At 37.7% G+C, this 17,632-nt stretch overlaps 2 protein-coding genes across 3 annotated transcripts in view; both read left to right on the plus strand.

Moving 5' to 3' along the window:
- Nucleotides 1-6,310: 6,310 nt before the first annotated feature.
- wbp1la (WW domain binding protein 1-like a) lies at nucleotides 6,311-10,529 on the plus strand. Its single transcript, XM_087802180.1, has 4 exons — nucleotides 6,311-6,503; nucleotides 7,170-7,272; nucleotides 8,158-8,319; nucleotides 9,794-10,529. The coding sequence occupies exons 1-4, from the start codon at nucleotides 6,441-6,443 to the stop codon at nucleotides 10,207-10,209; spliced, it is 744 nt and encodes a 247-aa protein (XP_087658306.1). The 5' UTR covers nucleotides 6,311-6,440; the 3' UTR covers nucleotides 10,210-10,529.
- Nucleotides 10,530-11,324: 795 nt separating this feature from the next.
- nt5c2a (5'-nucleotidase, cytosolic IIa) overlaps nucleotides 11,325-17,632 on the plus strand; it is a 19,392-nt gene continuing 13,084 nt past the window's right edge. The window contains exons 1-2 of one of the 2 annotated variants that reach the window (XM_087802178.1): nucleotides 11,325-11,526; nucleotides 12,071-12,192. In XM_087802178.1, the coding sequence (XP_087658304.1) occupies nucleotides 11,407-11,526; nucleotides 12,071-12,192 (242 nt within the window). In that variant the 5' untranslated portion in view covers nucleotides 11,325-11,406. Of the gene's footprint in view, nucleotides 11,527-11,649; nucleotides 11,833-12,070; nucleotides 12,193-17,632 lie in introns of those variants that run through there. The other variant, XM_087802179.1, reaches the window with a different exon arrangement.

The following is a 17,632-nucleotide window of genomic DNA, read 5'->3' on the forward strand; positions in this document are numbered from 1 at the left end:
GTGTGTGTGTGTGTGTGTGTGTGCGTGTGTGTGTACTTTGAATACTGATGTCACTAGACAAATACCTCAGTGTTCAGTTGAACACCTTTGTAACCTTAAAAATATTTGTTTTCAATACAAACAGTGTGTTCAGTAGAAACATCGGCGTGTTCAATAGAAACATCAGCGCTTTCAGTAGAAACATCGGCGTGTTCAATAGAAACATCAGCGCTTTCAGTAGAAACATCAGCGTGTTCAATAGAAACATCAGCGTGTTCAGTAGAAACATCAGCGTGTTCAGTAGAAACATCAGCGCGTTCAGTAGAAACATCAGCGTGTTCAGTAGAAACATCAGCGCGTTCAGTAGAAACATCAGCGTGTTCAATAGAAACATCAGTGTGTTCAGTAGAAACATCAGCGTGTTCAGTAGAAACATCGGCGTGTTTAGTAGAAACATCGGCGTGTTCAGTAGAAACATCAGTGTGTTCAGTAGAAACATAGGTGTGCTCAGAAGAAACATCGGCGTGTTCAGTAGAAACATCGGCGTGTTCAGTAGAAACATCGGCGTGTTCAGTAGAAACATCGGCGTGTTCAGTAGAAACAGCGTGTTCAGTAGAAACATCAGCGCGTTCAGTAGAAACATCAGCGTGTTCAGTAGAAACATCAGCGCGTTCAATAGAAACATCAGCGCTTTCAGTAGAAACATCAGCGTGTTCAATAGAAACATCAGCGTGTTCAGTAGAAACATCAGCGCGTTCAGTAGAAACATCAGCGTGTTCAGTAGAAACATCAGCGCGTTCAGTAGAAACATCAGCGTGTTCAATAGAAACATCAGGGTGTTCAGTAGAAACATCAGTGTGTTCAGTAGAAACATCGGTGTGCTCAGAAGAAACATCGGCGTGTTCAGTAGAAACATCGGCGTGTTCAGTAGAAACATCGGCGTGTTCAGTAGAAACATCGGCGTGTTCAGTAGAAACATCGGTGTGTTCAGTAGAAACATCGGTGTGTTCAGTAGAAACATCGGTGTGTTCAATAGAAACATCGGTGTGCTCAGTAGAAACATCGGTGTGTTCAATAGAAACATCAGTGAGTTCAGTAGATCATCATTGTGTTCAGTAGAAACATCGGTGTGTTCAGTAGAAACATCGGCGTGTTCAGTAGAAACATCGGTGTGTTCAATAGAAACATCGGTGTGTTCAGTAGAAACATCAGTGTGTTCAGTAGAAACATAGGTGTGCTCAGAAGAAACATCGGCGTGTTCAGTAGAAACATCGGCGTGTTTAGTAGAAACATCGGCGTGTTCAGTAGAAACATCAGTGTGTTCAGTAGAAACATAGGTGTGCTCAGAAGAAACATCGGCGTGTTCAGTAGAAACATCGGCGTGTTCATTAGAAACATCGGCGTGTTCAGTAGAAACATCGGCGTGTTCAGTAGAAACAGCGTGTTCAGTAGAAACATCAGCGCGTTCAGTAGAAACATCAGCGTGTTCAGTAGAAACATCAGCGCGTTCAATAGAAACATCAGCGCTTTCAGTAGAAACATCAGCGTGTTCAATAGAAACATCAGCGTGTTCAGTAGAAACATCAGCGCGTTCAGTAGAAACATCAGCGTGTTCAGTAGAAACATCAGCGCGTTCAGTAGAAACATCAGCGTGTTCAATAGAAACATCAGGGTGTTCAGTAGAAACATCAGTGTGTTCAGTAGAAACATCGGTGTGCTCAGAAGAAACATCGGTGTGTTCAGTAGAAACATCGGCGTGTTCAGTAGAAACATCGGCGTGTTCAGTAGAAACATCGGCGTGTTCAGTAGAAACATCGGCGTGTTCAGTAGAAACATCGGTGTGTTCAGTAGAAACATCGGTGTGTTCAGTAGAAACATCGGTGTGTTCAATAGAAACATCAGTGTGCTCAGTAGAAACATCGGTGTGTTCAATAGAAACATCAGTGAGTTCAGTAGATCATCATTGTGTTCAGTAGAAACATCAGTGTGTTCAGTAGAAACATCGGCGTGTTCAGTAGAAACATCGGTGTGTTCAATAGAAACATCGGTGTGTTCAGTAGAAACATCGGTGTGTTCAATAGAAACATCAGTGTGTTCAGTAGAAACATTGGCGTGTTCAATAGAAACATCGGCGTGTTCAGTAGAAACATCGGCATGTTCAATAGAAACATCGGCGTGTTCAGTAAAAACATCAGTGTGTTCAGTAGAAAAATCAGTGAGTTCAGTAGAAAAATCAGTTTGTTCAGTAGAAACATCGGCGTGTTCAATAGAAACATCAGCGTGTTCAATAGAAACATCGGCGTGTTCAGTAGAAACATCGGCGTGTTCAGTAGAAACATCGGTGTGTTCAATAGAAACATCGGTGTGTCCAGTAGAAACATCGGTGTGTTCAATAGAAACATCAGTGTGTTCAGTAGAAACATTGGCGTGTTCAATAGAAACATCGGCGTGTTCAGTAGAAACATCAGTGTGTTCAGTAGAAAAATCAGTGAGTTCAGTAGAAAAATCAGTGAGTTCAGTAGAAACATCAGTTTGTTCAGTAGAAACATCAGTGTGTTCAGTAGAAACATCAGTGTGTTCAGTAGAAACATCGGCGTGTTCAGTAAAAACATCAGTGTGTTCAGTAGAAACATCAGTGAGTTCAGTAGAAAAATCAGTGAGTTCAGTAGAAACATCAGTGTTCAGTAGAAACATCAGTGTGTTCAGTAGAAACATCAGTGTGTTCAGTAGAAACATCAGTGTTCAGTAGAAACATCAGTAGAGCAGGACTTCACTGGTGAGATCACTAATGGTCTACATTAGATCATGTTCATCCATTAGCTAATATTCGGGGCCAGTAGGAGGAACGTTCAGGGTGCGGACAGACATTGCACATCCATGCAGGAGATGTGACCCCCTGAGAACTCGACTCTTCAATAAATGATGGTGAGCAGGGAGGGGGCGCTCTGCTCCTCAACAGCATCTTCAGCTGCTCCTCAGCTTCTTCCTTTCTACTCCCTCTTTCATCCCTCTTCTAAAAAGAATAAAACCCGAGCTGGGAATGTCTGGGGAACCCTGAGGTGACACCACTCTTCCCTCATCTGATCTGGTCCGCGTCTCAGACAGATCCACAGCTGCTCTGGAGGAAGTTTCTATGGTGGAAAATAAACGTTTATCTCTCTAACGGAACACGGAGCCGCAACTTCTGCAACGTTTAACGAGAGAATCTCAGTCTGAGCTGCAGAAAAAAAATCTCCACTGACGTATGTTTGTAGTTGTGTCTCCATCTAGTGGTCATCCATTGAAGTGCAGGTGAGTGAAGTTGTTTCGTCCAAAGTTATTTCTAATACGTTATGAATGTTGACTCGTATCACACTATCGTAAGACTGTAGATTGTATTCTATATCGTTTATTTATTTTATATTATATATATATCAGTTCATTTTTAATTTAATGTCCACTGTAGAAGAAACTACGTTCAAAAATAACCATGCAGGACGTCACTAGAGGAAAATAAAGTATCTAAATAGAGTATATAAAAAAGGGATGATGCAAACAGAGGTTCATTAATTAACTTATTGTCTTGTAGTTCGAACATTCATCGTCAAATTATTCAGATCATACTCAGCTGCGCTAAAAACTATATCCGGTCTTTATCTGTCAAACAACATTCGTTTTCTAACACAAATATTATCGAACATAATGATACTCGTTAATTTCCATCAACTAAATTATTAATTTAATTCCTTTTTTATCTGTTTTAACTTAAATGCTGATAATAATTATTTTTAATCAACGCTATGAATCAACAATGTTACTAATGAACTAGATTAACTAATGTAAGTCAAGATAAGTAACAACATCCAAACCTGATTTTGTTTCTGTATTTTTCAGCCTTTCATGATCTATTTTTCCCCTTTTTGGGGCCAGATTTGATTTAAATAAATAATGGACAAACTTTTTTAATATTATCTTTATCTTAAGCCCCAATCTTTTTTTTATTTTCGCTTTTTATTGTTTGGCCCAGTACTTTTATTTTATTTTTTTATCTTTATTTTTTCCGCAATCGTCGAAGCAGTCACGTCACATCGGAGAGAACCATTGATCATGTGATCGTCCCTCTAGATCACAGCTGGACCCCCCCAACACCCCTTCAGAGTTTCTGACCCTCATCCATACCGACAGTCCAATTCTGACCTCTCACCTGTCAGTCATTCCTGAGTCCCTGGTGATCAGAGAACTACAGGCCTGTCAGACCTCGCGCAGCCCCTAAAAGAAAACCCTCCCCCTCGCCGCCCGCCCCTCCCTGGCCTCACCCCCCATCCCTCTTGGACCCGCCAAACAAAAATAAAGTCACAATGTGGGAAGGCTGAACAGGGGCTCCTGTTTTGCAGATCAGTCAGTGGATACCTGAGTGTCACTCACGGGGCCGGGTCCTTAATCCTATTGTTGTGCTGACAGGATTACTCTCTGTGTCGCTCGGCCTGTGGCAGCAGGCGGGAGAAAAGGCCAGATTAAGGGGATTAGTGTGTATCCTCCTGACTTGTCAAAGTGGGATGTGAGGAGCCATTGACTTTCTTGGGGAGTCTGAATGAGCGCCGGGCCAGAGGTGCCCGAGGAAGAGGTCACGAAAAAGTGGGGAACAAGCTGGGAATTCCTGGAAGGACAATGTGATTTGTTTGCTTTTGTTCTCGGGAGGGACGGACGCCAGCAGGGCGGCGCTAGACTCTGGCACCTTCAGAGGGAGCTGCACCTGACACAGGTGCTCCCAGGTGCTCCCGGGTGCTCCGTCTCACCTGCTGGAGCTGCTGGAGCCGCACTCTGGTCCACCTCGGTCTCCTCCCTCCAGCGTGACCTCTGACCCTTCACGTTTCCCTCTGATCGTTTCACATGCCTGGTTGATCCTCCTTTGATGTCAATAATAATAACGCATTATATCTTAAGCGCTTAAGGATTAGAAAGTTGAAAACAGTGACATCAGTGAGACAGAGTTTAATTGAAAGAAACCATAAGTTAAACATTTTAAATGAAAGTAAATGTGTGCCATGAGACTCAAGCTATACATTTCTAACAATAGATTTTTAACAGAAACGAAAAGAGGCTCTAAATCAGTGGTTCTTAACCTGGGTTCGATCGAACCCTAGGGGTTCGGTGAGTCGGTCTCAGGGGTTCGGACACACCCAAATGATCGTGTAAATTCGTGATGACACATCGCGCTCGGCCATCACTGGCTACAGACGATCATGTTACACTGTTTGGACCAATCAGTGCTGAGGGGAATTTAGTGCGACTGTCGTTGTTATTCCTTTGTTAATATTTGAATCCATACTAACTATGTTGGGCCAAAGAAGAAAGTAGACGGAAGAACATTTGCAACATGGATTCACATGTATGACGGAACATGATGGGAGTGAGCGTCCTGTTTGCATGATTTTCCAAGTTGAGCAACTCTAGTCTCGCACCAGCAAAACTAAAGGAACTTCTTGAAGCTGCAAGGAGACGGTAATACAATAAATCATATTTTATTTTTCATTAAAGAGGGGTTCGTGAATGCGCATATGAAACTGGTGGGGTTCGGTACCTCCAACTAGGTTAAGAACCTCTGATCTAAATGTTCAATTCGTCTGTCAATTTATGCCTTGAAAAAGTACTTGAAATTTGATGTTTTTTACATTCAAACTCTGATTTTGATGCTGTTAAAAATTCATATATGAAGTATAATGTCACACATTTACTTCCATTCTTTTCTTTGGTTGCCCAGATGTTAATACATTTCTGACACCTAACTTCTTACACTGCCTTTAAATATATTATTGATTTAAATCTAATATTATTTTGACATTTGTAACATTGTAATTGTATAAATAGAATATTTTTTTTACACTGAATTTATTCAAGCATCCAAAAAATAGACTTCAAACTTGTTTGTTTTTTTTATCAAATACAAAATCTGATTTGGATGGTGTTAAAAGATTCACTGTAAGAAATTCAAATTCAAAGTCTGATTTACTTCAATAGAAATCTACAGAACATGAATCACAGTAAATAAATAGTTAATAAAAAGGTTAAATAAAGTTTCTACTGCTGGTTATGAAATAGATTTTTATGTTTAATTGTCCATTTTCTGTTCATTCTGACCAATATCTTCTACTTCGGTCCATCAACAGACACGACTCCGCTTCTTTCGCAGGTTAAAAAAAAGGTTGCTGACCTTTGAACTCTGCTCGGGCAGTCAAACCAACTCGACCCCGCCCTCTGGCCTGACCCGTGAGGTCATCCTTGACGGACAGCTGAAGCAGCCAATAGCTGCGCAGCGCACGGCGACGCTCGACCAATAGCGGAAGATCGAGGAAGCTCCCGAGGAACAATTGATGAAGTTTTTTTTAGCTGCTGTGTTTTGTTTTGGTTCGCCTTCAATTATGTGAAACTTTCTCCAAGTCTCGCCGTTTGTTGGAATTATTTGTTCGCGACACGTTCAAACCATGAGGACGTTGAAGTTCAACGCGGGGGTTGAGAACTTAGCGACGGCGGCCACAGAGGCGGAGGTGAGTGTGTTAGCTCATGCTAATGCTAATGGAGTTAAAGTTTACTTGGAGAGTTCTGCCGTGTTCGTGCGTGTGCGTCTCGAGCGGACGGAACCAGGGTTCGAGTCTATCGTTCAACCTTTTTTAGGAGGAGAAAAAGTTGTTTGACTTCGTGGTGACACCTGTGTTCGACTCCTGACATCAGTTCACATCAGCTCTGGCCTGCACGACAGGAACCTGGAGCGAAAGAAAGTGAAAGAAAACGAGTCAGTCGTGAGACTTACACGTTTGCTTGAAGAAGAATTGATCAGAACAAGTTATTGTCTTCATCAAAACACATCAAACTTGTAGTAAACATCACAGCATTTTATTAAAAACTCATCACAACAACAACAACAGGTGTGTCTGTCAAACACCAGTTCAATCCTTCAGAGCTGGACTCATCCTCCCTTTTTTATCTTTTTTAAAAATGTAAGTAAGTAATTTGTATTTGTATCGCTTTTCCAGACCAGGGTCACAAAGCGCTTAAACAATCAAAACAATATTCAATAAAGTTTATACTTTAAAGGTCAAGATAAAACTGATAACACAACAGGAGTTCCAGAAAATCAAGGAAAAGCCTGAACAAATAAAAACGTCTTAAGATGTTTCTTGAAAGTGTTTTCATCATCACTGTTGTGTGTCCAGGACAAGTTGGTGTGCGTCGGACTCAACAACCAGAGCTACATCTGCGCGTCTGGACACTGCTGCGGGGAAACCCAGTGCTGCAGCTTCTACTACGAACTGTGGTGTAAGTGACGCAGAAACTGGAGTGAATGTTAGAAGTTCTGTCGCCTCCGTCACTAGAGAGACTTGTTTACCGTCTGTGCTGCTGCTGCTTCCTGGGCCGACCGGCTCTCGCTCGAGTTACAGAAACACATGTTGGATATTTCAGTAAGAATTTGGCAGGTGGAAGAAGTTTTTAAAAAATGTCAGAGTGTTGCTACATGTTCTGTTTTGTCTTCTCCGATTCTGTTTCTTCTGTCCCGATTCCTACTGTGCGGATCAAAGCTCACTCGCAGATTGTTTTCAGTCAGAGAATGTCACACGACACGGGAGCGTTGATACCATATATTGCGTTACTGTAGTAACAAGTATATATGTGTAGTATTGTCGAGTACTTGACTCTGGTGGTGTAGAATTTACAGACCACATGACTCTTGATTAAGACATTACTGCTTTCATTTCTGTTTTTTTCCCCACATTTGTTTTGTTACCAAAATATGTCCAAACATCTGCTTTAAAAGCTGCTGGAGTCGACTGTATCCTCTCGTCCTCAGTCAACTTGCGGTATTTAGTTGTTGTACATGTAATTGTTAAAGAAAAAAACAAAAAAAATGGAATCAATTTTATTTTATACACACTTTATTGAAACATAAACCATATTAGAACAACTAGTAAAAAGTAAAATGTCATTTGAAATACATTAAAGTAAATAAACCGATACAGTTCTGTTGGATATAAATAAAAAACAAACATCTAATATAGTTGATGAATAGTTAAGACCTCTTTTTTTTCTCCCCCTCTGGCCTCTTTTTTCTCCCTCTGTTTTTTCATCTTCCGTTGCGTGAAGCGCTCGAACGTAAACAAGCATCAGGTGTCTGTTATGTCACGCCCTGGGTTCTGGCCTCCGCAGGGTTCTGGCTGGTGTGGGCTCTGATCATCATCCTGACCTGTTGCTGTGTGTGTCAGCACTGGAGGTCCAAGCAGCGCTTCCAGCAGCAGCGCCGGCAGAACGAGATCAACCTGATCGCCTACAGGGAGGCGCACAACAACTCCAACCTTCCGCTGTACCTCAGTAAGAAGCTTCTTCCCCACAGAGATGTTTTTCCTTCCCCCGAACACATCACAGGCAACCACTGGGTGGTGCCAGGGAGCCACTGATTTCATAATCCAATAATTTCAAAATGTTTTTTTTTACCCATGGAGTTTGATATTCTACTTCCAATAATTACAAAATACATCTTTTAGATTCAACTTTACATTTGTAGCCTTAAAGTTCTATCTTTTAAAATTAAAAGCCTTTTTGAATTCAGTATAAAATTGGTGGTATAGTAGGACCATAATATTACCAAGAGCTTCTTTCGGCCAATCACACGACGTGTGGTGATCACATGACAACAGTGTCAATGAAGGTATTTTATAGACAATGTTTCACTTCTGTTTCATCGTCTGGACTCTCAGAAATCTTACATCTCAGCTCACTTTCATCTTGGAGACGCTGAATCAATTTCTTTTTTGAAAGCGGTGACATGTGTCGTGTGAGCGCCCCCTCTTGGAGACTCTTTCTATAAACTTGTTCTGGGAAATGAAGACGACTTGGTTCATCTCACAGAACAAACTCTATAAATAAGTGTCTTCCCAGAGACGACTTCATTATTATATTTAATATCACGACACATGATGACACTAGAGTCGAGCTAAACTTGTGGCTCTTCAAAGAAAACTATTTAACACGGATTGACGTGAACGTCAGAATAAAATCATTTCTGCTGAAATCTTTTGACTTCATTAAACCACAGATTGAACTTGAGATGTTATTCAAGCTTTTATTTTAATTATTGGAATCAGAATATCAAATTATGTCAATTTTAAAAATCATTCTTAAAATATTATATATTAAAGTACATATTGAACCTATTTAACATAAAAATGATTAAAGTATAAAGTAATTCAACGCATATATTCTGATGGCACTGATGTAATTCTATATATAGTTGAAATAGTCAATGGTTGAACTGAATAATTTATACATTGAATTTGTTTTAATTTAATCATTTGATTAAATTTTTTTTTTTTTTTAAACCTTGAGTTGAAAAGTCTAACGACAATAATTAAAATCCTATTGAATTTGGAGATTTTTAGCCTTTTTAATTCAAAATAAAAATGTTGGTATTATGGTGTCACTGGACAAAAGACATTGCTTTGGAAAATGTTTACGTTGAATAAAAAACAAAAACATTAAAGTTTTCTTTTCATTATCAATGTGTAAAAAAATAATCAAAATTTCGATTAAAAAATAAAATGTATACATAATGTTTATATAAGTAAATGTTTTATTATAAATACTATTTAATTAAATTATTCAATAGAATCAAATTCAACCTTTTAACTTTGAAATTATTGAATTCAATCATTTAAATACTTTGATGACACTGATCTTCTTCTATATCATGTTGCATAGCTTCGTTTCTTGACATGTAGCCATTAGCACGAGGATGCTATCAAGCTATATTTGCAGTCAAGAGCTAACAAACTTTGTGTGTTTCCAGGATTCTTACCTGCGTACCTGCTGCCTGCCTATGAAGAGGTGGTGGACCGGCCCGTCACCCCCCCGCCCCCCTACACACCCACGGATCTGGCTTCTCCGCCCGCAGACCCTCCGTCCGAGCCGCTGGACCTCCCCGTGGTCATCTCCATCCCAGCCTACAGCGACACCTTACGGCCCGTCACCCCGGAAACGCCGCAGACTCACCTGCACGGCGCGTCGAACCCGAACAAGGAGGGTCGGTACCGACGCTTCACGGGAGACTCCGGGATCGAGGTGTGCGACGGCCACGAACTGTTGGACCAGCACAGTGACCTGGTCAAAGAAGACACGGAGGAGGAGCAGGAGGAGGAGGAGGACGGGTGTGGCGACCGCACCCCCGCACACAGACTCTCTGAGGTGGACCTGGAGCTCAGCTAGTCCTTGACTTGGACTTTTTATTTTTTTTAGAGACTCAATAATTCTGCCACTCTGGTCTGCTGTGAATGTTCTCACAGGAGTGGTTCCAGGTTTTTTTTACTCTCCTCGCTCTAGAATCTGATCTTCAACCTGACGCCGGGTCAGGGCTGGTTCTGCTCCTGCTCCAGGTCTTGCACTGGGCCGCACGAGGGCCTCCGGTTGCGGTCGCTGCGGCGCCAGCGCTCACGTCCGCTCGTGGTTTAAATCGTCGGGTCGAGCCGAGCTGATGCTGATTTTATAAAGTGTTTTCGTCTTATTCTAATAAAGTCTTGTGGATCTGGGCGGAGTCTGGTCTGTAACAAAGACACGTGTGGGTTTGATGTTTTCATCCATGAGCATAAAGGCTGAACTTCGACCTCTTCACACAGCGACTGAGCCGGAGTCGATTGTACAGACGCTGTTGTCATTTAAGAAGGTGATTTTCTTTCTCAACAATTACGTTATTATGTTTATTGAATATTAAACTTTACAATTACGTTATTATTGAGTATTGTTTTGATCGTTTAAGCGCTTTGTGACCCTGGTCTGGAAAAGCGTTCTATAAATACAAACTGCTTATTTACTTACGTTATTTAAAGTAAATCTGCAAAGTAAGTCATTTTTATTTGTACAGCGCTTTTCCAGACCAGGGTCACAAAGCACTTAAACAATCAAAATAATATTCAAAGTATATACTTTAAAGGAAAAGTTAAATGGTTGAATTAAGCATTTCAAACACATTTTTTAATGAAATGTTTTTTTAAAAACAATGGAATTCAATAATTTCTATTATTAAAAAATATGATTTTTTTCCCTTATAAAGTCGATGAAAATGCTGGCATTATCCTGACATTTTGAATTCTAAAATATAGAATTTTTTTTTTAATTATTAAAATTAGAATATTACATTAAAAATGTTATTTTACTTAAAAAAAAAACAGGTAGAAAAATATAAGTTAATTGATTGATTATTGGATTAATTTATTAAATAAATAACTTTAAAATGTAAATAAAAAAATTCGAAACAAAGTTTCAACATTTTAAACGTACACGTCAGTCATTTAATATATTCTCTTCTCACTCATTTACTTCCACAGTCACTTAAATCCCAAAATAAACTTCGTTCCTCCAAAAAACGGACGAAAACTCCAGAAACCGAAAGAGCGGTGTGTGTTACACATGCACGACCACAAGGGGGAGTCCCAGAGCCAACACCGCTCCAATCCTGTAGACGGAGCTGCCTTGCTCATGGGCTGTCAGCAGACGCTGAGCAGGAGCAGCAGCAGCCAGGCGGAGGGGGTGAGTCCCGCAGCTGCGCGTGTCTCTCCGTCGACACTGTTTTTTGTTCGGGTTGCAGGTCCGTGAACGTCTCATCGATCCCTTTTGTAACGAGCGTGACGCGTTCAGGCGACAGAGGACAACAACAACAACAACAACAACAAAAGGAAGCTAATGTTAGCTTAGCTGCGGCTCCAGGAAGCGGTGACTCAGTGTTTGAGTTTCTTTCGTCACAACTGAGACGTTTTTATTTCAACATCTCGTGTCGTTCAGCAGCGAGAACGGAACCGTTTCATCACGTCAGGGTCAGAGTACCGAGCGTCGCCAGTAGGTGTCGCCCTTGGTCGCACATTCGAATTGTCCAAATTCAACTTATTTATTTGTATTTAAAAAATAAATTATTTGTAGGTTTGCGTCACAACGAAAATAATAGTTTCTTTCTATTTAGTAGTTTATACTAGTTTTTTCCATGTTTTGATTGATTTTTAAAGAAAAAGTTAATCTGTGAGTGAAGCCTTCCTGGAGGTCAAAGTTCAACCCCTGATGATACCCCCGTGTCTTCCAGAGGCCTTACAAACGGTTAAAGATGACGACCTCCTGGAGCGACCGCCTGCAGAACTACGCCGACCTCCCGGTGAACATGGACGGCCTGGCCATGAAGAAGTACCGACGAGAGGCTCATCACAGGTACCGACGGCTTTCTACTTCCGGTTCCGGACTCGACGTTCTCACGTGATTGATTTTAATTGATTTTAATTTAGAAAAAAATAAGCGACAAATTAAGAGCTGAATGTGATGGGAAACTGTAAATGTATATTTAAAAAAAAAAGTTTTCTTAAAATAAGCTTTTTTTAGTATATTAGTAATAATAATAATAATACTAATAATGTCTATTTATATAGCGCCTTTCTAGACCAGTAGTATATTTTATCTTTTTATTGTAATATTCTAAATGGAAAAAAAAAATTGCATACTTTTTTAAATTAAAAATACAAAACATCAAACTGTTTTAATGGCAGAAAATAAATGTTGTAATGTTTAATTTTCTACACATTTAATTAAGAAAAAAATGAAATATAAAAAGGCACTACAGACCAAAAGATCAAAGTTATTTGTTAGTTGAATTAGTAATAAAACATTAGAAACATTTAGAACCAGTCAGTTTTATCATATTATTGTGAGTGAACCAGGTTTGATCCACAGACTCACCTGAGCATCAATGAGTTAAAGTTCACTGTAAGAACATTAAATGTGTGTAAAGTTACACAAACACTGTTATTACCGTGTCATCCGCCGACACTAATGTTGTCGCTGCTGCCTCGTGTGTTTCTGTCACCAAAGCTCACAGAGGGAACTGGTTCACCCTGCACTCAGGTACGACCCCCGGTGACCCGTCACGTCATCAAACTGTCGTGTGATCATGTGACCTCACATCCAGAGGCGGAGCAAGTACTTTAGAAGTAACGTCTACTCTGGTGAATCAACTTCCTGTTGAGATTTTCTTCTTCTTTGTTCTTCAAATATCATCTTGTACTAGTTACTAAAATGTTAATAAATCATATTGAAATAGTAATAATATGTAATACTAATAATTCATATTGAAATAGTAGTAATAATTAATACTAATAATTCATATTGAAATAGTACTTCTATGCAGGAGCGTCTTTGATTTACCAAACTATCTTTAACAGGAAGTCAATTCCCATCAGTCTTTTTTCCTTCATCTTAAATTCCATTGTACAATTGTTGACATCCATAGTATCACCAAATGAAGTACTTTAGTGAATTACAAGTACATGTACTGAAGTGCAGTAACAAGGTATTTGTACCTTATTACTTTCCAACCTCTGTGTGTCGTGCTGTTTATGTTTCACTGACATCATTGAACTCATGGTTTATTGATGAATAAATGTTTGTGTCGTCAACGTTTCACTTGTTTGATTGACACGCGGAGAAACTTCATCTTTTATTAACTATTTACTTCCTGTCGTTGATACTTTACGAGGAGAAACTTCATCTTTTATTAACTATTTACTTCCTGTCGTTGATACTTTACGAGGAGAAACTTCATCTTTTATTAACTATTTACTTCCTGTCGTTGATACTTTACGAGGAGAAACTTCATCTTTTATTAACTATTTACTTCCTGTCGTTGATACTTTACGAGGAGAAACTTCATCTTTTATTAACTATTTACTTTCTGTCGTTGATACTTTACGAGGAGAAACTTCATCTTTTATTAACTATTTACTTCCTGTCGTTGATACTTTACGAGGAGAAACTTCATCTTTTATTAACTATTTACTTCCTGTCGTTGATACTTTACGAGGAGAAACTTCATCTTTTATTAACTATTTACTTTCTGTCGTTGATACTTTACGAGGAGAAACTTCATCTTTTATTAACTATTTACTTTCTGTCGTTGATACTTTACGAGGAGAAACTTCATCTTTTATTAACTATTTACTTTCTGTCGTTGATACTTTACGAGGAGAAACTTCATCTTTTATTAACTATTTACTTTCTGTCGTTGATACTTTACGAGGAGAAACTTCATCTTTTATTAACTATTTACTTTCTGTCGTTGATACTTTACGAGGAGAAACTTCATCTTTTATTAACTATTTACTTTCTGTCGTTGATACTTTACGAGGAGAAACTTCATCTTTTATTAACTATTTACTTCCTGTCGTTGATACTTTACGAGGAGAAACTTCATCTTTTATTAACTATTTACTTTCTGTCGTTGATACTTTACGAGGAGAAACTTCATCTTTTATTAACTATTTACTTTCTGTCGTTGATACTTTACGAGGAGAAACTTCATCTTTTATTAACTATTTACTTTCTGTCGTTGATACTTTACGAGGAGAAACTTCATCTTTTATTAACTATTTACTTTCTGTCGTTGATGCTTTACGAGGAGAAACTTCATCTTTTATTAACTATTTACTTTCTGTCGTTGATACTTTACGAGGAGAAACTTCATCTTTTATTAACTATTTACTATCTGTCGTTGATACTTTACGAGGAGAAACTTCATCTTTTATTAACTATTTACTTTCTGTCGTTGATACTTTACGAGGAGAAACTTCATCTTTTATTAACTATTTACTATCTGTCGTTGATACTTTACGAGGAGAAACTTCATCTTTTATTAACTCATTACTTTCTGTCGTTGATACTTTACAAGGAGAAACTTCATATTTTATTAACTCATTACTTTCTGTCGTTGATACTTTACGAGGAGAAACTTCATCTTTTATTAACTATTTACTTTCTGTCGTTGATACTTTACGAGGAGAAACTTCATCTTTTATTAACTCATTACTTTCTGTCGTTGATACTTTACAAGGAGAAACTTCATATTTTATTAACTCATTACTTTCTGTCGTTGATACTTTACGAGGAGAAACTTCATCTTTTATTAACTATTTACTTTCTGTCGTTGATACTTTACGAGGAGAAACTTCATCTTTTATTAACTATTTACTTTCTGTCGTTGATACTTTACGAGGAGAAACTTCATCTTTTATTAACTATTTACTATCTGTCGTTGATACTTTACGAGGAGAAACTTCATCTTTTATTAACTATTTACTTTCTGTCGTTGATACTTTACGAGGAGAAACTTCATCTTTTATTAACTATTTACTATCTGTCGTTGATACTTTACGAGGAGAAACTTCATCTTTTATTAACTATTTACTTTCTGTCGTTGATACTTTACGAGGAGAAACTTCATCTTTTATTAACTATTTACTTTCTGTCGTTGATACTTTACGAGGAGAAACTTCATCTTTTATTAACTATTTACTATCTGTCGTTGATACTTTACGAGGAGAAACTTCATCTTTTATTAACTCATTACTTTCTGTCGTTGATACTTTACGAGGAGAAACTTCATCTTTTATTAACTCATTACTTTCTGTCGTTGATACTTTACGAGGAGAAACTTCATCTTTTATTAACTATTTACTTTCTGTCGTTGATACTTTACGAGGAGAAACTTCATCTTTTATTAACTATTTACTTTCTGTCGTTGATACTTTACGAGGAGAAACTTCATCTTTTATTTACTATTTACTATCTGTCGTTGATACTTTACGAGGAGAAACTTCATCTTTTATTAACTCATTAATTTCTGTCGTTGATACTTTACGAGGAGAAACTTCATCTTTTATTAACTATTTACTTTCTGTCGTTGATACTTTACGAGGAGAAACTTCATCTTTTATTAACTCATTACTTTCTGTCGTTGATACTTTACGAGGAGAAACTTCATCTTTTATTAACTCATTAATTTCTGTCGTTGATACTTTACGAGGAGAAACTTCATCTTTTATTAACTATTTACTTTCTGTCGTTGATACTTTACGAGGAGAAACTTCATCTTTTATTAACTATTTACTTTCTGTCGTTGATACTTTACGAGGAGAAACTTCATCTTTTATTAACTATTTACTTTCTGTCGTTGATACTTTACGAGGAGAAACTTCATCTTTTATTAGCTATTTACTTTCTGTCGTTAATACTTTACGAGGAGAAACTTCATCTTTTATTAACTATTTACTTTCTGTCGTTGATACTTTACGAGGAGAAACTTCATCTTTTATTAACTATTTACTTTCTGTCGTTGATACTTTACGAGGAGAAACTTCATCTTTTATTAACTATTTACTTTCTGTCGTTAATACTTTACGAGGAGAAACTTCATCTTTTATTAACTATTTACTTTCTGTCGTTGATACTTTACGAGGAGAAACTTCATCTTTTATTAACTATTTACTTTCTGTCGTTGATACTTTACGAGGAGAAACTTCATCTTTTATTAACTATTTACTTTCTGTCGTTGATACTTTACGAGGAGAAACTTCATCTTTTATTAACTATTTACTTTCTGTCGTTGATACTTTATGAGGAGAAACTTCATCTTTTATTAACTATTTACTTTCTGTCGTTGATACTTTACGAGGAGAAACTTCATCTTTTATTAACTATTTACTTTCTGTCGTTGATACTTTACGAGGAGAAACTTCATCTTTTATTAACTCATTACTTTCTGTCGTTGATACTTTACGAGGAGAAACTTCATCTTTTATTAACTATTTACTTTCTGTCGTTGATACTTTACGAGGAGAAACTTCATCTTTTATTAACTATTTACTTTCTGTCGTTGATACTTTACGAGGAGAAACTTCATCTTTTATTAACTATTTACTTTCTGTCGTTGATACTTTACGAGGAGAAACTTCATCTTTTATTAACCATTTACTTTCTGTCGTTGATACTTTACGAGGAGAAACTTCATCTTTTATTAACTATTTACTTTCTGTCGTTGATACTTTACGAGGAGAAACTTCATCTTTTATTAGCTATTTACTTTCTGTCGTTGATACTTTACGAGGAGAAACTTCATCTTTTATTAACTATTTACTTTCTGTCGTTGTTACTTTATGAGGAGAAACTTCATCTTTTATTAACTATTTATTTTCTGTCGTTGATACTTTACGAGGAGAAACTTCATCTTTTATTAACTATTTACTTTCTGTCGTTGATACTTTACGAGGAGAAACTTCATCTTTTATTAACTATTTACTATCTGTCGTTGATACTTTACGAGGAGAAACTTCATCTTTTATTAACTCATTACTTTCTGTCGTTGATACTTTACAAGGAGAAACTTCATCTTTTATTAACTATTTACTTTCTGTCGTTGATACTTTACGAGGAGAAACTTCATCTTTTATTAACTATTTACTTTCTGTCGTTGATACTTTACGAGGAGAAACTTCATCTTTTATTAACTATTTACTTTCTGTCGTTGATACTTTACGAGGAGAAACTTCATCTTTTATTAACTATTTACTATCTGTCGTTGATACTTTACGAGGAGAAACTTCATCTTTTATTAACTATTTACTTCCTGTCGTTGATACTTTACGAGGAGAAACTTCATCTTTTATTAACTATTTACTTCCTGTCGTTGATACTTTACGAGGAGAAACTTCATCTTTTATTAACTCATTACTTTCTGTCGTTGATACTTTACGAGGAGAAACTTCATCTTTTATTAACTATTTACTTTCTGTCGTTGATACTTTACGAGGAGAAACTTCATCTTTTA

Source organism: Callionymus lyra, chromosome 11, assembly GCF_982586985.1.
Source record: "Callionymus lyra chromosome 11, fCalLyr1.hap1.1, whole genome shotgun sequence".
NCBI lineage: Eukaryota > Metazoa > Chordata > Actinopteri > Syngnathiformes > Callionymidae > Callionymus > Callionymus lyra.